Source organism: Urocitellus parryii, chromosome 1 (assembly GCF_045843805.1).
Source record: "Urocitellus parryii isolate mUroPar1 chromosome 1, mUroPar1.hap1, whole genome shotgun sequence".
NCBI lineage: Eukaryota > Metazoa > Chordata > Mammalia > Rodentia > Sciuridae > Urocitellus > Urocitellus parryii.
This window is the reverse complement of record NC_135531.1, coordinates 1846311-1870391: the sequence shown is the minus strand read 5'-3', so window position 1 is coordinate 1870391 and position 24081 is coordinate 1846311. Positions and strand designations below refer to the sequence as shown.

General features: G+C 61.7%; 1 protein-coding gene across 1 annotated transcript; it reads right to left on the bottom strand.

Annotated features, from left to right (window-relative positions):
• Nucleotides 1-1855: 1855 nt before the first annotated feature.
• Nucleotides 1856-22867, bottom strand: Nkd2 (NKD inhibitor of Wnt signaling pathway 2). Its single transcript, XM_026381525.2, is given in 12 exon segments — nucleotides 1856-1979; nucleotides 1981-2021; nucleotides 2024-2439; nucleotides 3067-3194; nucleotides 3650-3734; nucleotides 4150-4297; nucleotides 4976-5071; nucleotides 5645-5772; nucleotides 6886-6946; nucleotides 22333-22436; nucleotides 22717-22752; nucleotides 22843-22867. Coding segments are annotated over 12 exon segments (1392 nt in total).
• Between the last annotated feature and the right edge of the window lie 1214 nt (nucleotides 22868-24081).

Sequence of the window (24081 nt, the reverse complement as noted above, 5' to 3'; positions counted from 1 at the left end):
GGCACCCGACCACCTGCATCCATGGGAAACTGAGCAGAGCCTGCCTGCCTATGTCTGTCCTGGTGTTACCCCGGCTGTGCCCACCTGACCTCTGGAACCAGTGCAGGGTCAGGACACCAGGCTCTGCACCAGACTTCACACAGGGCACTTGAGCTGCATCCACAGGACCATGGTGGATAGGGGACAGGGCGGGCCCTAGGACTGGAGGAGAAGGTGGTGGTGGTGGTGCCACCCAGTGTGGGCGGGGCAGGCACTAGAATGGGTGGAGGAGGTGGTGGTGCCCAGAGTGGGTGAAGGCAGGCGCTAGGAAGGGAGGAGAAGGAGGCGGTGGAGGTGGTGGTGAAGGTGGTAGTGAAGGTGGTAGAGGTGGTGGAGGATGTGGTGGTGAAGGAGGTTTTGGTGGTGGTGGAGGAAGAGGTGGTGGCGGAGGTGGTGGTGGAGGAGGTAGTGCCCAGGGTGGGTGCTAAGATGGCAGGAAGAGGAGGTGGTGGAGGAGGAGGTGGTGGAGATGGTGAAGGTGGTGAAGGTGATGGAGGTGGTGGTGGTGGAAGAGATGGTGGTAGTGGAGGTGGAAGAGGAGAAGGAGGTGGAGATGGAAGAGGAGAAAGGTGGAGGAAGAGGGGTGGTGGAGGAGGAGGTGGTGGAAAAGAAGGTGGTAGAGGTGTTGGAGGAGGAGCTAGTGGAAGAGGTGGTGGTGGAGGTGGTTGGAGAAGATAAAGGAGGTGGTGGTGGTGGTGGTGGTGGTGGTGCCTGGGGTAGGCAGGGCTGGCACGAGGACGGGAGGAGGAGGAGGTGGTGGAAGGAGGTGGTGGTGGTGGTGCCTGGGGTAGGCAGGGCTGGCACGAGGATGGGAGGAGAGGAGGTGGTGGAAGAGGAGGAGGTGGTGGTGGTGGTGGTGGTGGTGATAGTGGGGAGGTGGTGGTGGAGGAGGAGGTGGTGGTGGTGGTGGTGGTGGTGCCCGGGGTGGGCAGGGCAGGCGCTAGGACAGGAAGAGGAGGTGGTGATTATGGAGGAGGTGGTGGAGATAGTGGTGGAGGAAGAGGTGGTGGTGGTGGAGGAGGAGGTAGTGGAAGAGGTGGTGGTGAAGGTGGTAGAGGTGGAAGAGGTGGTGGTGGTGGTGGCAGTGGAGGAGGAGCTGGTGGAGGATGGGTGAAGGAGGTAGCGGAGGAGGTGGTGAAGGAGGTAGTGGAGGAGGTGGTGGAGGAGGAGGAGGTGGTGGAGGAGGTGGTGGTAGTGGTGGTGCCCAGGGTGGGCAGGGCAGGCACTAGGACAGGAGGAGGTGGTGGAGGATGTGGTGGTGGAGGAGGAGGTACCTGCACGGTCGGGGCGGGCGCTAGGATGGGAGGAGGAGGAGGTGATGGAGGTGGTAGTGGAGGAGGAGGAGGAGGTGGAGGAGGACGTGGTCTTGGAGAACCTGCTGGTGGAGGAGGAGGAGGTGGTGGTGGAGGAGGAGGTACCTGCATGGTTGGGGCGGGCGCTAGGATGGGAGGAGGAGGAGGTGGTGGAGGTGGTGGTGGTGGTGGAGGAGGAGGTGCCTGCATGGGCGGGGCGGGAGCTAGGATGGGAGGAGGAGGAGGTGGTGGAGGTGGTGGTGGTGGTGGAGGAGGAGGTACCTGCATGGTTGGGGCGGGCGCTAGGATGGGAGGAGGAGGAGGTGGTGGAGGTGGTGGTGGTGGTGGAGGAGGAGGTGCCTGCATGGGCGGGGCGGGAGCTAGGATGGGAGGAGGAGGAGGTGGTGGAGGTGGTGGTGGTGGTGGAGGAGGAGGTACCTGCATGGTTGGGGCGGGCGCTAGGATGGGAGGAGGAGGAGGTGGTGGAGGTGGTGGAGGAGGTGCCTGCATGGGCGGGGCGGGAGCTAGGATGGGAGGAGGAGGAGGTGGTGGAGGTGGTGGTGGTGATGGTGCTCGTGCTGGTGATGGTGGTGGTGCTCGTGCCGCTGGACCACGGGCACCACGTAGCCCTCGGGCCCCGGCACGGCGGAAGGTCCGCCAGGCCTCGTGCTCCACCACAGGCTGGCCGTGCGGGCCTTGAGTGGTGAGGGGCCCTCCCTGCCCTTCTGCCGGTATCGCTTGTGGCCGTAGGGCTGTGGTGGGGGCTGTGGAGGGGGCTGTGGGAGGTGGTGGCCATCCTGAGGGGCCTGGGGGGCCGAGGCAGCCGGCAGGTAGTAGCCAAGGGCCTTCCCCGGCTTGCTGCTGCCTGCCAGCCCCAGTGGCTTCCCTGGGCCCTTGGGGGACCTGAGGAACGGCTTCTCCTGCCCTTTCAGCCGGGGCTGTATGTCCAGGGCCCTCACAGTGGGCTCGGGAACCGGCATGGCATGGTCGGCCAGCGTCTGGGACCTGCGGTGATGGGCAGCATGGGTGTCTGGCTCCTGGGAGCGGGACCTGCTCTGGAGATAGGCGGCCCTGCCCTGCTGCTCCTGCCTGGCCTGCTCCGGCAGCCCTACAGACAGGGGACAGAGGATGGGCCCACGCGGGGCCCAGAACAGGGGTCAGTCCTGTCTCCTCTTCCCGGAAGTGACATGTGCTCCAGGTCCACAGGGGGCCCTCACCAGGGGCTCCCATCCAAGGCCAGCCTGGTGGCCAGGTCAGAGGTCAGACAGGCACAGGCCCTGCAGCCCAGCCCTGGACTTCTACTGGGAGTCGGTTCCCAGAGTCAGGGTGTCAGGGGACCCAGGTCACCCCTAGGACAGGGCCCAGGCACCATGGCAACCTACTGAATGCCACAAAGAGTGCTACGAGTCAGAAGGAACCAGTGGTGGGCAGGCCTGCTTCTGTCCACTCTGTGGGCTGCCCGAGGCTTCTGAGGGAGCTGGTGATTCTGCACTAAAACACCCCTCCCCCATGGGGCAGGGCTTCCTGGATCCCCTGAGGTCTGGCCTCTCCAGGGCTGGGTACATCATGCACACCTGGACATGCATGGCCTTGCTCCAGGCCCGGCTGGTGCAGAGGAGTGGGCCAGGTCCTCTGAGTGGGTGGGGCACCCTTGGCCCCAACCATGTGGGGGTTCCAGAGCCTTCCGCCTGGCTAGCACCTGGGCCCAGGTGGGGCAGGGTCTTCCGTCACCTACCTGGGCCAAATTTAGAGGTGTAGTTCTCGATCCCAGCCAGGTCCAGGTAGTGGTTTCTGCGCTCGGTGTTCTCATCCACGCAGTAGGGCCCCCGCACAGAGCAGGGCTGGGGCTCGACGCTGGGCCTCCTGCAGGGGCAGAAAGGAGGGGCCTGACCAGGTGCCTTTGACGAGGGGGCATCAGTAGAGGCAGCCAGGCCCCGGGGTGCTCTGACCAGTACCCATGGCCTGGGGCAGCCTGAGGAAGGTTGGGCACCATCCTGAGGAACAAGGCCCATAGTCCATGATGGTGGTGGAGGTGGTGGTGGAGGAACAAGGTCCACAGTCCTATGGATCCAGGATGTCACCTGCCATATCCTCAGAGAGCCTCGGGAAGTGACACTGGGGTGTTTTCTGGTCACCTGTTTATGGCCACTGACACCTCCCAAACTGGCCAGTGGAACCCAAGATGTGCAGTGACCCGGGCTGGGGGTGCCGGCCCACCTAGCACCTGCCACCGGAGCCTTGCCTGTCACTCAGGCTGGGTGCTCAGCCCGGCCTCCACCCAGGGCCTTCCCAGGGCAGCTGCAGAAGTGGCCACTCACCCGACGTGGGCAGACAGCCGCTTTTCCGCAACCTGGGCGTCCTCTGCAAGCTCGCTCTCCATCCGGCTGTGATTGGGCTCCCAGTCTGCAAGAGGGGTGGGCGCTCTCCAGCTTGGCTCAGGCACTACTCGTTGCTGGCCCTGCACCCATCCATTCTGTCCACCGTGAGTCCCCGCCCCCACTCGCCCCTCCACTAGGGTGCCCCTCACTGGGCACATCCCCCCAGCAGGGCAGCCTTGCATTTACTTGCCCCGCAGGGGCAGGGGGCAGGGGGCCACTGTGGAAGCTGGGGACAGAGCATGGCTTAGCCGGGTAGTGAGAAATGCATGGGGTCAGGGGTCATACACTGCGCTGGGGGTGGGCGAGGGGGCAAGAGCTAAGGGAGAGTGTGGGCAGGGCCCAGGCATAGGGCCGGTGACCAGCCCCTGAAGCCAGGCCTGGGCAGTGCTGTGGGGACAGGACTATCTAAGCAAGGGCAGCTTCTTGGCCCAGGGCCCCACCCTGGTTGGTGGGAGGACACTCCTTCCTCTTGCTAGAGGGCTCAGGGCTCACGGTCAGCTTCACTCGGAGGGTCTTGCTCCTGCCTGAGGAGTGGTTGATGGAGGCGTCGACGACGTCGTAAATGGTGTGCATCAAGCTGGACATGTCCTGGGAGGGCACAGCTGACCTGAGAGGAGACACTGCCCACCCTTGCTGCTAAACACCCCCACCCCTGCTGCCCTGGCACCCATGCGCCATGCACTCCAAATCCCAGGCCAGAGACCGTCTTAGGTTAGCCCAGAGGGTGCCTTCCATGGCTGGACGGTCACCCCGTTACCCCTGGAGTCACAGTGCTCTGCCAAAGGGCTCAGCAGACAGACGGACAGTTCCACCTTCACTCAGGCATGCTTATCTCAGCATGTTCATGTCCCCTGTCCCCTGCTTCACTTCAAGAGGCCTCTGGGTCCCAGACTCACAGCTCAGCCAGGTAGGGGTCACTCCTGGGACCTGGCTGCCCTGCAGGGTTGCTGGCCCAGGCTTGGCCAAGGGCATCCCAGCTGCAGACACTGGCCACACCAGGCTGGGCGGGGAAATGTCAGCAGGCAGCCCTGGGTTAGAGGACGCCCACTCTAGCCGGCCAGGACCGCCAGTGGGCCCTCCTTTCTGCCTCCCACCTCCCCACAGCCACAGGCCCACCCTCTCCTGCTTCAGCTGGAGCTGCCTCCCCATCTCGGGGGCTGGGTGTCTCTGTCTGTCCATCTGCCTACTGGACCAGCCTGATTCCAGATGCCACAGGCCACACCCGAGCACCCTCTGGTGGACAGCTGACATGCACGGGCACGGTACCTCCCTGGTGACCTTCCCACTGTTGTCAAAGTCATACAGCGTGAATGTCCACTCCTGGCGGTCATCCTCCTCCACTGAGACATCACACTGAAGGGCCTGCTGGTAGCACGCAGGGATAGGGCACAGGAAATACTGTTGTCATCCCCCACAACCCTGGGTCTTCTATAGGCCCTGTCACACCAGGGGGCCTGTGACTCCAAGGGACACTTCCAAGGGGTCTTCCATTTCTGGTGTGCGGCCAGGAGACTCCAAGCGGACCTGGCACCATGCTCAATCTCCCACTATGGCCTGTGCCTGCTCGAGTGCCCAGCGTCTCCCAGGATGAGGAGGCCCTGCCCACTGCCAAGTGCAGCCCCAGAAATCGACTGTAAACCAGGGTGGCCGGCTCCTCCCCAGGCCCCACAAGGAGGCAGGACCCGTCCCCAGCCCTCGCTGTACTTCCCCTGGGGTCTGGGCACCCATGCGGGGCCTCTCCACTTCTGCCTCATCGGCCAGGCCAGGCCGAGCTCACCGAGACAGCTGTGCTGAGGGCCCAGAGCCGACACACACTCTGGGGCCTATGCTGGATGACAGGAAGGCCAGCTGGAAGGCCCAGGGCCACCCACCTGGGGCCTCCACTGCCCACCCTGGGCCCCGGGACGCTCTGTGTGGAGTGGGGCCAAGGCCTACGTCAATGTTCAGGCGCTTCCTGCCCAGGCCTTGCGAGCCCTCACGGTTTGCGGCTCTCTCCCCTTGGTCCATGCTGAAGAGCTGTCCTGGGCCCTCGTGGCCCTCGGCCTTCTCAGGGGGTAGCGCCACTGCGGGGAACAAGAAGGGGTGAGGGAGGTGCCCAGCCCAGGTAGGTGATTTGGTGACAGAGGGGACAATGGAGGATGGGGCCTGGCCAGGAGAGCTGTTGCTGCCCTCTGCTACCTCCCCCAGCCACGGACCCCTCCCAGGTGGGCTTGTGCGGAAAGTCCGCCTTTGGAATAGGGGCACCAAGAGACCAGCAGGGAGGCCTCTCCAGAGTCAGCTGCAGCCAGGTGTCCTGTCTCGCCGACCTCCCACACTGGCCCCCGAGGAGCAGGCTGTCCTCTGGGGACTGCCGACATTGCACAGAGGGCTGGGGAAGGTACCTGCTCGTGGGGCCTCCAGCATGGCCCCATGTGGTCAGACCTCCCTCCCCCCAGGCACAGTCCAGTTTCCCGACAGCCCTCAACCCCAGGACCCATAGGTGAGGCTGCCTGCAGGCTGTCTGTGGAGCAGACCCCCTCTCCCAGCCTCTGCGTGTGGACGGTGAGGCGCCTCGGTCCTACGGCTCATGATTCTCTGGCTCTCACAAGCCGTGTCCCCAGGTTAGGGCCCCAGACCCCTCGGGCAGCGCTCTCCCTGCTGTGAGCTGGGAAGGTGCCCAGAACCTGAGTTTCCAACAGTGGGTAGGGGGTCCTAGAGCCCCTGGCCTTAGCAGCCATGTAAAGGTGACCCTGCACCTGATAGGCAGGTGGCCTGTGGAGACTGTCCTCTGTAGGAGGACTGTCCCCCACCAGAGATGCACCCTGGCAAGGATCTTCTGGTATGTGCTGGGTACCCAGGCCCACTCCACAGTGGCCCCCACGTCCAGCTGGGGCTCACAGTCCCAGTCATGGTCTGTGGAGCCCCCTGCCCCAGCCCCCCAGAGCTGTCCCCGTGGAGTCTGTGCCCACAGACAGGGTGCCGAGTTCCAGACACGGAGCCACAGCACTCAGGGACACAGGCTGGACCACGTGTGATGGCCAGATGCAAGCTGCCTGTCCAGTGAGGATCCTGGGGGGGGGGAAGTGTGGCCACGAGGCTGCTGCCACACTCATGCTGGTAGGTGTCAGGCCACTCAGGACCCTGGCCTTCAATGTGGTGCTGTGAGCTCTGGGAGGGGACGTCAGGACTGGACTCACCTTCTAGGGGCACCTGGTCCTCCTGGAAAGGCCCATCCTTGGGGTCCCCACTGGGAAGCTCCTGCAGGAAGCAGAATAGCAAGTGACCATGAGGCCCAGCTGGGCAGACAGAAGGACGTGAGCACCAGCTCTGCGCAGCAGGACCGGAACGGACCCAGGCCTCAGGCTTCCTGGGCTCTCCTGGTCTCTGAGTCAGGAACACCGGCCCCTCCACACCCCAGCAGGACTGGCAGAGGTCTCTGCACGTCAGCTCTGACCCAAGTTCCACCTGGGTGTTTCCAGGACCAGGACCCGGCTGCTGTTCAAAGCAAGAGCCTGGATGGCCCTGGAGCCCAGCCCACTGTGCTGACCGCTGAATACAAGAAGCCAGAGGTACAAAGGTGCCACCAGGCTCCCTGCCTCAGCCCCCCAGAGCCTGAGAGCCTTCTGTAGGGTGAGGCTGAGACGCAGGGCCCGGCCCGTGGCAGGAGACACCCCTCAGCCCACCGCCGACCTCAAGGCCAGTTACGGGAAAATGGGGAGACTTCAGACACATCCAAGTCCGTCTTAGCCAAGAAACTCTGCAGAACAGAGCAGAAGGGAAACAAAACGTGCTCAGGGAGCTGGGGCAGAGGCCGTGGGGGGGGTCAGGCAGAGTCCCCACCCCGCAATTGCAGGCCCCCAGCCCTGGAAGCATCCAGAAGGCCCAGGAGCTGCTAGACATTTCTGTTTCTTACTCTGGGTGGATGCAAAGCCTTGGGGGCCCCTGAGCAGACCCAGTGCTGAGCAAAGACCCCACCCACCCGCCAAATGGAATCTGTCCCTGGAGGTGACGCAGGGCCAGAGCCTGGTTTTGTTTGCAGCTGGAGACAGGAGAGTGACGCGGCCACCCTGGTTTCATTTCATCCAAAGCCTCTGAGGCCCACAGGTGTGTCCTGGCACAGCTTCATCTGCCCACAGTGACCAGGAGCCAGGCCCAGAGCGTTCCCTGGGCCCACACCCTTCCCATTCCTCATCTCCAAGGACCTGGGGACACCTGCCCGACCAGCCAACCTCCTGCCAGGCCACCGAGCACCACCTCCAGGGCTCAGGCCCACCCCTGGGACACAGCGGAGGTGGGCCTCCCTCAGCCCCAGAGCATGGGGGCAGTTAAAGCTCCACCGAGGGGGAGGGCCGGGGGCACCCTGCCCTGGCCTGTCCTGCTGAGGCTCAGCGAGAGACAGAAGAGGACAGCAGTGAAAAGCCGGATGTTCCACGCCAGGGCACAGATCGCCCGTCCCCCTGGGGCTTGGAGGAGGCGCCTGAGCACCGTGGGGAGAAGCACCAGGCCCTCTGGCCCTGGACAGACACGGCTACGTGAGGCTGCAGGGCCTGGGAAGGAGGGCCTCCATGGGGACAGGGGCAACCTGCACGTCCCGCCAAGCCCATGGGAGCCTGTCACGTGGAAGAGCGCCCATCTGCGTTGGCTTCACCCGAGAGCTCGCCTTAGAAGGCACCACCTCCCTTGCTCACTGAGCAGCCGACAGGCCACAGACCTGCTCCAGCCCGTGAAGCCTGTTCACTACTCACTAACCGTGTGCCATCCACTGGAGCCCAGAGCAGTTCTGACCCGCAGGACAGGGATGAGCTCTGCCCCAGGTGGACATGAAGATGAAACCTATTAACTTGTAGATGTTTACTGCAAAAGGAATCAGCCTGTGGAGATGCAGTCACGGCTCCTGGTGTGCCTGGAGCTCAGCGTGTGCCTCTGCGGGCTGCTCGTCCTCCTGGAGGGACCAGTGCCCGGCACTGGGGCCCCACCCCAGTTATAAGTTTGGGTGCTGCGAGTCCACTGCCAACGAAGCACGAGTACGAGGCTGGCTGACACCAGGCGTGGCCTTCTGGAGACATCCCCCCTACAACCAACCGAGGCTACAATGACCAACCAACCTACCATAAACAACCAAGGCTACAGTAACCAACCAAGGCTACCATGACCAGCCAAGGCTACCAAGACCAGGCAAGGCTACAGTAACCAACCAGGGCTATAGTAACCAACCAAGGCTACAGTAACCAACCAAGACTATAGTAACCAACCAAGGCTACAGTAACCAACCAAGGCTACAGTAACCAACCAAGGCTACCATGACCAGCCTAGGCTACCAAGACCAGGCAAGGCTACAGTAACCAAACAAGGCTACCATGACCAGCCAAGGCTACAGTAACCAACCAAGGCTACAGTAACCAGCCAAGGCTACCATGACCAGCCAAGGCTACCAAGACCAGCCAAGGTTACAGTAACCAAACAAGGCTACCATGACCAGCCAAGGCTACAGTAACCAACCAAGGCTACAGTAACCAGCCAAGGCTACAGTAACCAACCAGGGCTATAGTAACCAACCAAGGCTACCATGACCAGCCTAGGCTACCAAGACCAGGCAAGGCTACCATGACCAGCCTAGGCTACCATGACCAGCCAAGGCTACAGTAACCAACCAAGGCTACAGTAACCAACCAAGACTATAGTAACCAACCAAGGCTACAGTAACCAACCAAGGCTACCATGACCAGCCTAGGCTACCAAGACCACGCAAGGCTACAGTAACCAAACAAGGCTACCATGACCAGCCAAGGCTACAGTAACCAGCCAAGGCTACAGTAACCAACCAGGGCTATAGTAACCAACCAAGGCTACAGTAACCAACCAAGACTATAGTAACCAACCAAGGCTACAGTAACCAACCAAGGCTACAGTAACCAACCAAGGCTACCATGACCAGCCAAGGCTACAGTAACCAACCAAGACTATAGTAACCAACTAAGGCTACCATGACCAGCCTAGGCTACCAAGACCAGGCAAGGCTACAGTAACCAACCAAGGCTACAGTAACCAACCAAGGCTACCATGACCAGCCTAGGCTACCAAGACCAGCCTAGGCTACCATGACCAGCCAAGGCTACAGTAACCAACCAAGGCTACAATAACCAACCAAGGCTACAGTAACCAACCAAGGCTACCATGACCAGCCTAGGCTACCATGACCAGCCAAGGCTACAGAAACCAACCAAGGCTACAATAACCAACCAAGGCTACAGTAACCAACCAAGGCTACCATGACCAGCCTAGGCTACCAAGACCAGGCAAGGCTACAGTAACCAACCAAGGCTACAGTAACCAACCAAGGCTACCATGACCAGCCTAGGCTACCAAGACCAGGCAAGGCTACAGTAACCAACCAAGGCTACAGTAACCAACCAAGGCTACCATGACCAGCCAAGGCTACAGTAACCAACCAAGGCTACAATAACCAACCAAGGCTACAGTAATCAACCAAGGCTACCATGACCAGCCTAGGCTACCATGACCAGCCAAGGCTACAGAAACCAACCAAGGCTACAATAACCAACCAAGGCTACAGTAACCAACCAAGGCTACCATGACCAGCCTAGGCTACCAAGACCAGGCAAGGCTACAGTAACCAACCAGGGCTATAGTAACCAATCAAGGCTACAGTAACCAACCAAGACTATAGTAACCAACCAAGGCTACAGTAACCAACCAGGGCTATAGTAACCAACCAAGGCTACAGTAACCAACCAAGACTATAGTAACCAACCAAGGCTACCATGACCAGCCTAGGCTACCAAGACCAGGCAAGGCTACAGTAACCAACCAAGGCTATAATAACCAACCAAGGCTACAATAACCAACCAAGGCTACAGTAACCAACCAAGGCTACCAAGACCAGCCAAGGCTACAGTAACCAACCAAGGCTACAATAAACAACCAAGGCTACAGAAACCAACCAAGGCTACCAAGACCAGCCTAGGCTACAGTAACCAACCAAGGCTACAATAACCAACCAAGGCTACAATAACCAACCAAGGCTACAGTAACCAACCAAGGCTACAATAACCAACCAAGGCTACAGTAACCAACCAAGGCTACCAGGACCAGCCAAGGCTACAATAACAAAACCAAGGCTACAAGCAGCAATGCAGGGCAGAGCAGTTAGCATCCCACCCTAGCAGTGTCACTGGAGAGTATGTGGCACACAACTACTCAGAATACCCAACATCTTGGGGTTAAATGCAGAAGATCTCAGAGGCAGATGGGATCAAAGGGGAAGATGTGCCCTGTGGCAGAGTCACTCTGCTCTCTGTGACTAGTAATTTAAGTTAAATCTCCCCTGCTGCCATGAAATTTCCCTCTAATTTACATCACATAGCTTAAACAAGGGACAAGAGCTTTAATAGCTATAAAACCTGTCCAGGATCATTAGGAAGATGTAGGTCCCTTTTGAGAGACTTTCTGAACAATGAAATTGTTGACACTCGCGTCCTCAGACAAGGCTGGGCAGAGCAGATGTCAAGAAAAGGTGGCTAAGTGACTCCATGGTGTGCAGAACACCAGTCCTCAGGCTGTGCCTGCCCTGAGTGACTCCATGGTGTGCAGAACAGCAGTCCTCAGGTTGCACCTGCCCTAGTGACTCCATGGTGTGTAGAACAGCAGTCCTCAGGCTGTGCCTGCCCTGAGTGACTCCATGGTGTGTAGAACAGCAGTCCTCAGGCTGTGCCTGCCCTGAGTGACTCCATGGTATGTGGAACAGCAGTCCTCAAGCTGCGTCTGCCCTGAGTGACTCCATGGTGTGCAGAACAGCAGTCCTCAGGCTGCGCCTGCCCTGAGTGACTCCATGGTGTGCAGAACAGCAGTCCTCAGGCTGCGCCTGCCCTGAGTGACTCCATGGTGTGCAGAACAGCAGTCCTCAGGCTGCGCCTGCCCTGAGTGACTCCATGGTGTGCAGAACAGCAGTCCTCAGGCTGCGCCTGCCCTGAGTGACTCCATGGTGTGCAGAACAGCAGTCCTCAGGCTGCGCCTGCCCTGAGTGACTCCATGGTGTGTAGAACAGCAGTCCTCAGGCTGCGCCTGCCCTGAGTGACTCCATGGTGTGTAGAACAGCAGTCCTCAGGCTGCGCCTGCCCTGAGTGACTCCATGGTGTGTAGAACAGCAGTCCTCAGGCTGTGCCTGCCCTGAGTGACTCCATGGTGTGTGGAACAGCAGTCCTCAGGTTGTACCTGCCCTAGTGACTCCATGGTGTGTAGGACAGCAGTCCTTGGGCTGTGCCTGTCCTCAGTGACTCCATGGTGTGTAGGACAGCAGTCCTCAGGCTGCACCTGCCCTGAGTGACTCCATGGTGTGCAGAACAGCAGTCCTCAGGCTGCACCTGCCCTGAGTGACTCCATGGTGTGCAGAACAGCAGTCCTCAGGCTGCGCCTGCCCTGAGTGACTCCATGGTGTGTAGGACAGCAGTCCTCAGGCTGCGCCTGCCCTGAGTGACTCCATGGTGTGTAGGACAGCAGTCCTCAGGCTGCGCCTGCCCTGAGTGACTCCATGGTGTGTAGGACAGCAGTCCTCAGGCTGCGCCTGCCCTGAGTGACTCCATGGTGTGCAGGACAGCAGTCCTCAGGCTGAGCCTGCCCTGAGTGACTCCATGGTGTGCAGGACAGCAGTCCTCAGGCTGTACCTGCCCTAGTGACTCCATGGTGTGTAGAACAGCAGTCCTCAGGCTGTGCCTGCCCTGAGTGACTCCATGGTGTGCAGAACAGCAGTCCTCAGGCTGCGCCTGCCCTGAGTGACTCCATGGTGTGCAGAACAGCAGTCCTCAGGCTGCACCTGCCCTGAGTGACTCCATGGTGTGCAGAACAGCAGTCCTCAGGCTGCGCCTGCCCTGAGTGACTCCATGGTGTGCAGAACAGCAGTCCTCAGGCTGCGCCTGCCCTGAGTGACTCCATGGTATGCGGAACAGCAGTCCTCAGGCTGCGTCTGCCCTGAGTGACTCCATGGTGTGCAGAACAGCAGTCCTCAGGCTGCGCCTGCCCTGAGTGACTCCATGGTGTGTAGAACAGCAGTCCTCAGGCTGCGCCTGCCCTGAGTGACTCCATGGTGTGCAGAACAGCAGTCCTCAGGCTGCGCCTGCCCTGAGTGACTCCATGGTGTGTAGAACAGCAGTCCTCAGGCTGCGCCTGCCCTGAGTGACTCCATGGTGTGTAGAACAGCAGTCCTCAGGCTGTGCCTGCCCTGAGTGACTCCATGGTGTGTAGAACAGCAGTCCTCAGGCTGTGCCTGCCCTGAGTGACTCCATGGTGTGTGGAACAGCAATCCTCAAGCTGCGTCTGCCCTGAGTGACTCCATGGTGTGTAGAACAGCAGTCCTCAGGTTGTACCTGCCCTAGTGACTCCATGGTGTGTAGGACAGCAGTCCTTGGGCTGTGCCTGTCCTCAGTGACTCCATGGTGTGTAGGACAGCAGTCCTCAGGCTGCACCTGCCCTGAGTGACTCCATGGTGTGCAGAACAGCAGTCCTCAGGCTGCACCTGCCCTGAGTGACTCCATGGTGTGCAGAACAGCAGTCCTCAGGCAGCGCCTGCCCTGAGTGACTCCATGGTGTGCAGGACAGCAGTCCTCAGGCTGCGCCTGCCCTGAGTGACTCCATGGTGTGTAGGACAGCAGTCCTCAGGCTGCGCCTGCCCTGAGTGACTCCATGGTGTGTAGGACAGCAGTCCTCAGGCTGTGCCTGCCCTGAGTGACTCCATGGTGTGCAGGACAGCAGTCCTCAGGCTGTACCTGCCCTAGTGACTCCATGGTGTGTAGAACAGCAGTCCTCAGGCTGTGCCTGCCCTGAGTGACTCCATGGTGTGCAGAACAGCAGTCCTCAGGCTGCGCCTGCCCTGAGTGACTCCATGGTGTGCAGAACAGCAGTCCTCAGGCTGTGCCTGCCCTGAGTGACTCCATGGTGTGCAGAACAGCAGTCCTCAGGCTCTGCCTGCCCTAGTGACTCCATGGTGTGCAGAACAGCAGTCCTCAGGCTGTACATGCCCTAGTGACTCCATGGTGTGCAGAACAGCAGTCCTCAGGCTGCGCCTGCCCTGAGTGACTCCATGGTGTGCAGAACAGCAGTCCTTAGGCTGCGCCTGCCCTGAGTGACTCCATGGTGTGTAGAACAGCAGTCCTCAGGCTGCGCCTGCCCTGAGTGACTCCATGGTGTGTAGGACAGCAGTCCTCAGGCTGTGCCTGCCCTGGTGACTCCATGGTGAATAGAACAGCAAGACGCACCAAGCGTCCGAAGAGCTAGGTTGTTGAGAGCCACAGCCAAAGGGGCCCCAGCAAACTTCCAGCTGCCAGCAAACTTCCAGCTGCCGGCTGATGATTGGCTCACAGTGGCCCCAGCAACATCTAGCTGATTGGCTCCTCTGCGGTGATGTTCATTGGGCTGTTTCCCTGCCCTTCAGACTGCCAGCTGATGATTGGCTCACAGCGGCCCCAGCAACATCTAGCTGATTGGCTCCTCTGCGGTCATGTTCATTGGGCTGTTTCCCTGCCCTTCAGACTACGGAACTGCTCATTGGGGGACTTCTTTGGCTCCGCCCACGCGACCCAGCCAATCGGCCTCAAGAGCAGGAGGATTGTGGGAGGTGGTGTGGTTTGTGTGGGGAGAGGCATGGGGAAGTCGGTGGTGGCAGTTGGGCTCTGAGGGTTTTTCCTGAGGAGCTGTTTTGTTTGGCGTTTGTAGTTTTAAAAATAAAGTTTGTTTCTTTTGACAAGTGGCTCCTGAATTGTGCCCAGCCAGACTGCGGCACTAGGTAAAGACCAGGCAGTGAGACTCTCGGCTTGTAGAGGCTCAGGTGACATGCAGGTCAGCTAGTGTCAGCGGGTAGAAGCCAAGAGCACAGCGGCTCCCCAAGCACAGGAAGGGGACTCTGCATCCCCGGGGCTGTGCACCATCTGCCAGGTGTGGCCGGGGCAGGCAGGTGTCACAAATGGGGTCCTGGCTTGGGATGCAGTGTTCCGTAGCACACATGCTGAATTCACATGTACACAGGGCCTGCGTGCAGCCCACACATGTGCTCATGCAGTGTTCCGCAGCACACATGCTGAATTCACATGTACACAGGGCCTGCGTGCAGCCCACACACGTGCTCATGCAGTGTTCCGCAGCACACATGCTGAATTCACATGTACACAGGGCCTGCGTGCAGCCCACACACGTGCTCATGGTGCACGCACCGCAGGCACACACAGGTGCATGGATTCCTGTCCAGGCCTAGCAGCCATGAAATGCCCTTCGGGTTGTGACTCCTGGCACCCCGGGTTTGTCCTCAGTTTGACGCTGGGTGTCAGGCTATCCAGTAGTGGGCCAGACCTCGCCCATCTGGCCAGGCCCCACACAGGATTCTACAGGGAAAGGGGACCACGGTCGGTGGCCCTGCTCTGCTGGCCGATCACTGAGCGAGCCCAGCTGCAGAGCTGCGACACCACCAACGCAGGCCAGACCCGCTCGACCTCTGCACTGGCCTCAGGACAGGCCTGCGCGGTCCCCGCCGGACCCTTCCAGGGAAGCTCACTGACTTCGCGTTTTCTCCCGTGGTGGGAGAGCCTCTGCTTCCTGTTCCACAGCCGGAGAAGAACAGAAGGGAAGCCACGCTCTCCTGCTTTGTTTCCTGGATTCAGAAGGCTCGGCTGCCAGTCCTCACCAGACTCGTTCTGGAACCCAACGGGCCTGCGCTTGGTCACAGCACCAGCCCCGGGGACAGCACTGCTCAGAAAGCGCTGCAAGTGTCCACTCCCCTTCTGAGCAGCCCCGCAGGGTGTGGAGACACCTGCACGCAGCCCCACGGCCGCCACGTGCTGCTGTTCTTGGCAGCGGCTGTGGGAGACGAAGAGGAGGCCCTGGCAGGACCCTGACGTCTGGCAGCACCAAGGGGGCCTCAGAGAGCAGCGAGAGCGGGCGGAGACCCGGTCACAGCCGGGTGGCTGGGCACCCACAATTCCTGCCACAAGGCCTAGGCACGGCCAGAGGGCAGTGACCCAGTGGAAAGGCGGGTCCTCTGGCCTGGCCACCCGCCCTCCTGTGCAGGGAGGCAGGGCTATCTGGCACAGTCCTGCTGCGGTGGACCCTGCTCCTGTTACTTCCAGCCTCTGCCAGGACTCTGCCGTCCCACCTGCGGTCAAGCCCCACCCATGGCTCATCTTGACACCATGGCCACCTCTGTAGCCCACTGGGGTTGCGACTGTGCTGACGTGGCCCACAGATGACCAAGGTCCTTCTGCATGTCCTGCCTCATCCATGCCACGTCCTCTTGGACCTGAGGGCTCAGCACACGAACGGTCCCCCCGTAGCAGCCTCATGGGCAGACCCTCACCGTGCCCGGCCCACTCCTCCTGGCTGCTACCCTGGCCGACTCTGTGTCCTGGGATCCTGGACGGGGCGGACGCTGCCATCTGTGCTGTGTGCTGGGTTTTGTTTTACTCCTGTCCTCACAGACTGTCCCTAGGTCAGCACAGCAGGTCCTCTGGCACTGTCTGCAGCTGTTTTCTGCCCGTGTAGTGACACCATAGCCACGGCCACAGCGGGCAGGAAGCGAGCTTCACCCAGACTGAGGGAGCCTCCCATGCCTGACAGCCGCCTATCAGCAGTGGGGGTCGGGGACAAATGCACCCTGTGGGGACACTGAGGTCAGCCCCCTGCTCAGACCCTGACTCAGCATGAAGGGGGGGTATGTGTCCTGCTCCACGGCATCTGAGCACATTGGGGTGAACGGGGCTGAGGGCGGTGCAGAGCCGGAACCGGGCAGCAGGACCCCTGCCCTGCAAGGAAGGGCTGCTGGGAGCAGTGGCCAGGAGGCCAGGACCTGCTCTCCAGCAGCACTCTGGGAACGCTCTGGGAACCACGGTGCGCAGTGGCCAGGAGGCCAGGACCTGCTCTCCAGCGGCACTCTGGGAACGCTCTGGGAACCACGGTGCGCAGTGGCCAGGAGGCCAGGACCTGCTCTCCAGTGGCACTCTGGGAACGCTCTGGGAATCACGGTGCGCAGTGGCCAGGAGGCCAGGACCTGCTCTCCAGCGGCACTCTGGGAACGCTCTGGGAACCACGGTGCGCAGTGGCCAGGAGGCCAGGACCTGCTCTCCAGCGGCACTCTGGGAATGCTCGGGGAACCACGGTGCGCAGTGAGGGTCACAGCAGCCAACGGCCGGGCTGGCAGAGTTCCAGGTACTCAAACACGGGTCAAAGAGAGGACGGGCACCAGACACTGCCAGGCCTCACGGAGGCACCATGGTACCCTGGCTGCCAGGTCAGGAAGTCAGCTCCACACGGGCATCACCCACATCATACAAGAGCCACCCGAGGTGACCACGCCCTCCTGCAGAGCCTCTCCTCCCTGGGACGGGGGCTCTGCCCGACCTCCTGGGGGCTCCCCTGTGGGGCCATGCTGGTCCCCGATCTCTGGAAACGCAGGGCTCTCTCTTCAGACTGAGACCTCTTCCTGCATCAGGAACACAGACACAGACCACGGGGGGCATGGGGGAGGCCAGCCCTGGAGTCCACCAAGCCAACGGGCCACTCCTGGCCGTGACTTCCACAAGTGGGTCCCTGTAGGCACAGGAAGGCACAGGCCCTGCCTACAGGGGACTGTGAGGGCCACAGGGATGCCCGGGCAGGGGGGGACAAGGCCAAGGCCAGTGGGGACTCCAGCCCTCTGGGAGGCCTGTCAGACCCGATGTCCTGGCACCTGGTGAGGTGTTCTGGGAAGCAAGGCCAGCGGGCACTCCACGAGGGGCGACGGCTAGTGCTGGGCAGGGGTCTGAAGGGGTAGGTGGGGGCAGGGGTCTGAGCAGGGCTGGAGGCCCAGGAGCCTCCCGGCAGCGTGGGTGTCCCAGGGCTTGGCCAGGAAGGAACCTGTGGGGCCCCACAGGGAGGAGCAGGCAGGAGGCCAGGTGTGGCAGAGGGCCAGGCCCACCCCACCCACCCCACCCCTCTCTGAGGCCCCCGCAGGGGGCGGTTCCTATGGGGGACACGTCACCAGTTCAGGTCTTTCGGGTCAAGAGGACAAGAACCAGAACCACAGCGGGTCTCTTTCCTCCTAGCAGACGTGAGGCCTGGTCCTGTCAGAACCATGGGCCTCACAGGAGGGTCCAGCCCTGGCTGAGGTGAGCACCCTGGATGAAGTCATCAACCACAGTGGGGACGACAGACAGGAGGGCCTGCCTGCTGACCAGCTGGGGGTCCAGGCACAGGCGGCCTGCATATAGCGCTCTGTGTTCTGACGCCAGGACCCCAACAGCTGGATTGAGATGATCTGAGTTTCTGTATATCACACGGCTGGGGCTGGGGCTGGGGCTGGGCGGTGGAGCGCTCACCTAGCCTATGAGGCCCGGGTTCGATCCTCCGCACCACATAAAGATAGATAAATGGAGGTATTGTGTCCTTTAAAAAAAAACACAAACCTCACATGCTTCTTAGTTTCTCTGACTTAAGAGCTCAAAGCCAGCTACAAGTGCCTTGGAGAACTCTGCAGGACCAAGGGGAAATGAATCCCCCCGTGTAGCTGCCAAGGGCCACACCGGCACGGTCCAGCCGCAGTGACCACCAGGGCCCAGAAGACCCAGCGTGTTCAGCACTGCCCAGGAGGCCGCTAAAGGGCATCCTCCCAGGCTCCTCGGCTCGAGGGCAAATCGCAGCCTGCAGCATGGCCACGGCTGGCTGAGACCAGGTCCAGGCCTCTCCACGGGGCGGGGATGTACCGTGAACCTCCAGAAGGCCACTGCTGAGCCCGAGAGGCAGCCACTCAAAGCTGGAACAGCGCTGTCCCCTCCTTTTCCCAGGAGACACGGCCACTGCTCCATGGGTGGTTTGGTGCTGCCTGGCACCAAGTGGCATTAACGAGTCCCCCCGGAACCTGAGAAGGACCCTCCATCCCAGGGGCCCAGCGAGCCCCAGGTCTCCACTGCCCCACACTGGCAGGCATGGGCAGTGTTTACCGATGACCACCTGAGGCCCCAGAACAATCCTGAGATGCTAACAGAGCAGAGGCCCTGTGGGAGCCTGTGTCCACCAGGGTCTGGGGTGTGGGATGGCCAGAGTCACACACCTGAGGAAGCTGCAGCTGCTCCCAAGGCCTTGAGGCACCTCCTGTCTTCAGCTGCCCTGGTCCCCAACTCCACTTTCACCCTGCCTTGCAGTCCCCGGGACACATACGGGAGCCAATAGCCACAGCTGACCATTGTGCAGGGCATGCCTTCCTTCCTCTCACCTCAGGGGCCAGGTGACCACTCCACTTGGCCCCTCCCCACACTGGTCCCTCCAGGGACTTCTCGGCAAGTCTGGAAAGTGACCGCCACCTGCCCACAGGCCACAGCAGGGATCAAGGCCCAGAAGGTGGCAGGGACTGAAAACTCTTGACCCCCAGAGCTGCTCAGGGTGGGTGTCAGCTCAGGACCCCTCCCCATCCAGGAGAGACCAGGCCTCCTGTCACAGCTGCAGAGGTGGGAAGGGAGGAAGGAGCCCACTGGAACCTCTGGGCACGAATGGCCCTCGGCTGCTTCCTGTGCACCGAGGCCCAGGGCCCCACCCTGGTCACCAGGGCCCCACCCTGGTCACCAGGACCAGGCTCTCACATACAGACGAGCAGAAGGTACCTACGAAAGCTGGTGAACCCCGCAGGTGAGGGGGCTCCTGCGGCCGGGCGTCGGGGAAGCACAGCCTGGGCCTCAGCACCGCCAGACCATGCAGTGGGTGCTGCAGAGATGGGCATCTGAGGCCCCGGGCCAGCTCCAGGGAACTGTTCTGAAGACGGCAGAGCACAGGGGCCGAGCCTCAGATCCCAGAAGCTACCTAGGGCAGGCCGTGCTAGGGCAGACGGTCTGCGGAAGCCAGAGCCAGTGTGGGTGCATGCTGGGCACGTGCAGAGCTCAGCCGTGGAGGTGCGACGGGTGCTCATGCTGGCCAGTGTCCCAGAGGGCCACCTCCACTGGGAGGCACAGCACACATCAGCATGCGCACAGCCCTGTGCCTAGGCACAGAACGGAGTGGGCCCCAGAGCTGGGGTTGCCCAGGACGGGCTGAGCAGCCACATCTTGCCCTCCTGCAGATGTGGTCAGCTCCCAAGTCCCCCCGGACAGCAGGCCTAGCAGCCTCCTCACCCCCAGGCAGAGTCCCAGTAAGCAGCCCCTCTAGTCAACACAACACCCCTCTCTCAGGCTGAGCACCTACCAGGAATCTGTGTTTAACTACAGAAGAATCCAGCTGTGGACAGCGATTCTTGTCACTGAACTGCTCCCCGCCAGCCTCAGGGAGCAGGAGCAACCCAGGACCCATGGGAGGGGACACTCCTGCACAGCACCTGGGGAGGCCACTGCTCCACACCAGCTCACTTTAACAATGTGCTCCAGAAGCCACCACCCTGTCACTGCTGGGAACCTTAAGGCACCCACCACAGTTGCTCCCAATGTCACCCACCACTCTAGACGCCCCAGTGGCCATCACCAGCAGACCCACAGCCTGGACCTTCAGAGACACAGAAGAAAACCACACCAGCCCGCCTAGATGAGTCTGCAGGAGCTTCCTGGAATGGTGTGAGGAGCCACCGGAGGGCAGGCCACCTGCCTGGGGGCGTGCTCACACTCAGAGCATCTCACATGCTCACACTCGAGCGTCTCACATGCTGGAAGCCACAAGCCTATGGATGGTCTGGGTGGCAGCAACTCCACTTGGTCAGTTTCAGCCCCCCCTGAGGTGAGAGAGGCTAGGTGAAAGTGGGGTTGCGAATACCCACTTACTGCCCACGAGGGTATTTATCACAACTCCCAGGACAAAACAGTGCTTACAAGGGCTACTGCAGGGACCAGAAGGCACGGTCCCCAAGCTGGTCCCTGCCAGACGTCACAAGGTACAGTGGGAACCAGGGCTGGCCTTCCTCGGGGACACATTCAGGAGGACGTGGTGATGGGTGGAGCACTAGATGCCATGGGAAGGCAGGGAGGTGGGAGATGGAAGGACCTCCAGATTCCACACCTGCCATTCCCAGAGGAGCTCTGGCAGGCAGCAGAGGCAGGACGGAGGGGCGGATCCCCTGGACCCGGGCCAAGCGCTACCCAGCTGGGGCTGCACCTGGGCAGGGGTCTTGACTGCACACCTGTGACCCGATGGCAGACCTGGGGTAAGCAGTGCTGCTGGTGGGCAGCCTCGTGAGCCTGGCTGAGGACAGCACCAAGTTCTGAGGGTCTGTTCTTCCCACCACAGATAGGACCCTGTGCTCAGGAATGTGGGCACACTCAGACAGACCCCACACCACTCTTTAAAAATGTCCCAAAGTGTGGAGCCTGGTCCTGGAGACCACCCCAGTCCTGGCCCAGGTGACTCCACAGCTGCGCGGACTCGGTCACCTTCCAGAGCACATGTACTCTGGCCCCACTCCACAGGAGGCCCATCTCTATGGTCCTGCCTCAGCCCCATCCTGAACACATCATTCTCTCATCAGGACCCTCAGGGCTGAGCCCACACTGCCTGCCAGAGAGAAGGTCCCTAGGCTGGACAGCTGAGGCACAGAGGCAGCCTAAGCCCTCAACGCCAGCCCCCGCTTCACATCTCTACACAGTGACACATCTGTGAACCAGGCTGTCGAAAGGCACCATCTGGCCACCAGTATTCCCTTGGGAAAACACAACTGTCAGTGTCCTTGCCCAGGTCCCCAACCCAGGATGGAGGGATGCAAAACAGCCACGTTCCCATGCTGCACCCAGCAAATACCTCAGAATGTACTTCCTGCCCTTACGGGCATGGCACAGACCATCCCAGGAACCCAAGCTCGGGAGTGTGAGTTTCTGAGCAGAAGTGTTCACAAATAACACCCAGAGCATCTCTTTGATCAACCAGCAGAAAAATACCCTTCCAAAAAGGGTATTTTGACTTTGCCTGGTGTACCGGGCATCCAGCAGTGGGCAAGGGGGTCCACCTGGCAGGCAGGGCCCATCTCCCCTTAAGGCTGATGATAGTCATTCCCACTCCCTCCAACTCTGCAAATACAGGCATGTCTGATTTACCCAAGACCTGCAGGGCCCTGGGCCTGGGAGGTTCTCTGTTCCTGGACATAGCACTTCATAATCTGCCCTCAGGGGCACCTGAGTCCCCAGCAGGCCCTCTGATCCCCTTAGCAGCATCTGTGGTCTGGGTGGCCACAGCTCACCAGCAGTCCATTCTCTTGGTGACCCCCTCTGCCTGGCCTGTGATCACCCCTCTGGAATATGGGAGGCAAAGGTGCCCTCTAAGTAGGACCCTCTTTTCTAGGCCAGCTGACCCCATAACCTGTGGATGCCCCAGGCCATCCAACTCCTCAGAACATCAGCCTGGGACATCTAGGCCTCAGCCCTTCCCACGACCCTTCCCAGCTCTCCAGCGGGAGGGGTGGGGGCTCCACCCCACCCCCAGCCTAGGCCTTCAGCTCCCAGCACAGACACCAGTGCTGCAGTCCCCAAGTCCCCAGCCTGGAGGTTGGGAGCAACTGGTCCTTTGGCCCTCTGGACATTACTCTGGTCAGCCATCTGGGCCGCTCCCTCTGAGCCTGGTCCTGGGCAAGAGCGCACAGCTCCCGCACCACTTCGTGCGCCCTGCAAGGTGGTTGAGTAGTGCTGTCCCAGCCCGCCACCACAGCCTACCTGCTTGTCCCGCGCGCGGCGCTCCACGCCCCCGCCTGGGCGCCGCTCCGCCTCCTCCGTGCCTTTGCGGCCGCTCGCGTCTGCGGACACCATGAAGCTGTCCCCTGCGGGTGACGAACGGACGCGCGGGAAACGCGGCACCCACCGAGGAGGAAGGAGATGCCATGAGCCCCGGGGGATGCGCTTTCGCGCCGCAGCCGCCAGCGCGCCCTCCCCAAGCCCCAAGGACCGCGCAGGGCGGGGGCAGCAGCCCACCCCCTGAACAGGGTGGGTCCGGAACCGCTCACTCGCCGAGACCCGGCGGCCACCTCCCGCGACGAGGGCGCAAGGCAGGGCGCGCGCCGGGCTCGGGGCTCCTGGGCTCCAGATGGTCCCCGCGCTCACCTTCGGGGCTCTCTCTCCGCTTGCAGGCAGCGGCGGCTGCTGCGCGGCCGGGGCGCGAGGGAGAGGGAAGGACCGTGAGTGGCGCCGCCCTCCGCGCCCCGCCCACCCTCCCGGCCCGCACCTCACCGTGCTTGGACTGAAATTTCCCCATGCCGCCGCTGTGATCCCGGACCCCACCAGCCCGGGCGCGCTCAGGTGCAGGTCCGAGCCCGAGACGGACGTCCGCTGGGGCCGCAGGACCGGGCTCCGAGCTGGGCTCGGGAAGCCGGGTTCAGCGCGGGGCAGGGCGGCGCGGCAACAGACGACAGCGGCGCCCGCGGTGACCCGGCTTTCTCTGAGCGCGCGCGCCCGCGCCAGAGCTTTAACCGAGGGCCCCGCAGCGCCCCCCGCGGCCGCGGCCCGCAGCGCACCCGCCCGCCGCCCCGCCCGCCCCCAGCCCCAGGACCCCCTTAGCCCGCAGCCCAGGCGCATCGCAGCCCAATGCCGCCAACTGGGGAGGTGGGACCAGAGCCTGGCGGTGACAAGGACCCGCACAGTAGACTGCAAGGGCACTCAGGGGCTGCAGTTGACCCTGCCATTCTGGCTGCCAGGGGACTCTGGGGGATATCCTCACCCTTCACCAGGCCATCTCCAGTCTGGGAGCCTGATCCCTCTGTTGGAAGGGAGGATCCTGGGGATTCTAGACTACAGGGACCCTGCTTGCCTCCCATGGCTGGCAGGACATCTGTGGGGAAGAAGAGGTACCTGGAGGAGAGGGTGAGAAGGACCAAAGTCCACCCCAACCTGGCTGGTGTGACCCCCTCTCCCTTCTTCCCCAAGGTCAGGCTCTAGCCTCTTTCTGCCCACTTGATGAAAGACAAGTTCTGACCTTCAGCTTGGAGAAGCCCTGTACCCCTCCCTTAGACCTTGGGCCTTGGGGGACTGGGTCCTTGTCTCTCCTGTTCTGCTCCTGGTGGTCCAGCTACCTGCTGTCTGCCTCCTCCTCTGCTGCTCTCACTTGCTGGGTGCCACCCACACTTGCTTCCTTCCCTGTCCACCTTCAGAGAAACCACCTTTCTCACCTTGGACCCAGCTAGCTTCTTCCAACACTTCTTCTGTGATCGCCCCAAACCTCCTCCATCCCTATCCAGAGTCCTCCTACCTGGCCCAGGTCAGGGGCCAGGCAGCACGCGTCACTTGAGCTGGGACTCAGGGACAGGCAGCGCCCGGTAACGAGGCAGCAGAGAGGTGTGGGGCTCTGTTCTGAAGCCACAGAAGACTCCGCGCCTTACAGAGGCCCTGGGGACCACTGCTGCGCCAGGCATGGGCTGGCCAGGCCCAGGCACCGGACAGTGCCTTTGAGCCTGAGCAGGGAGGGGCTGGCCG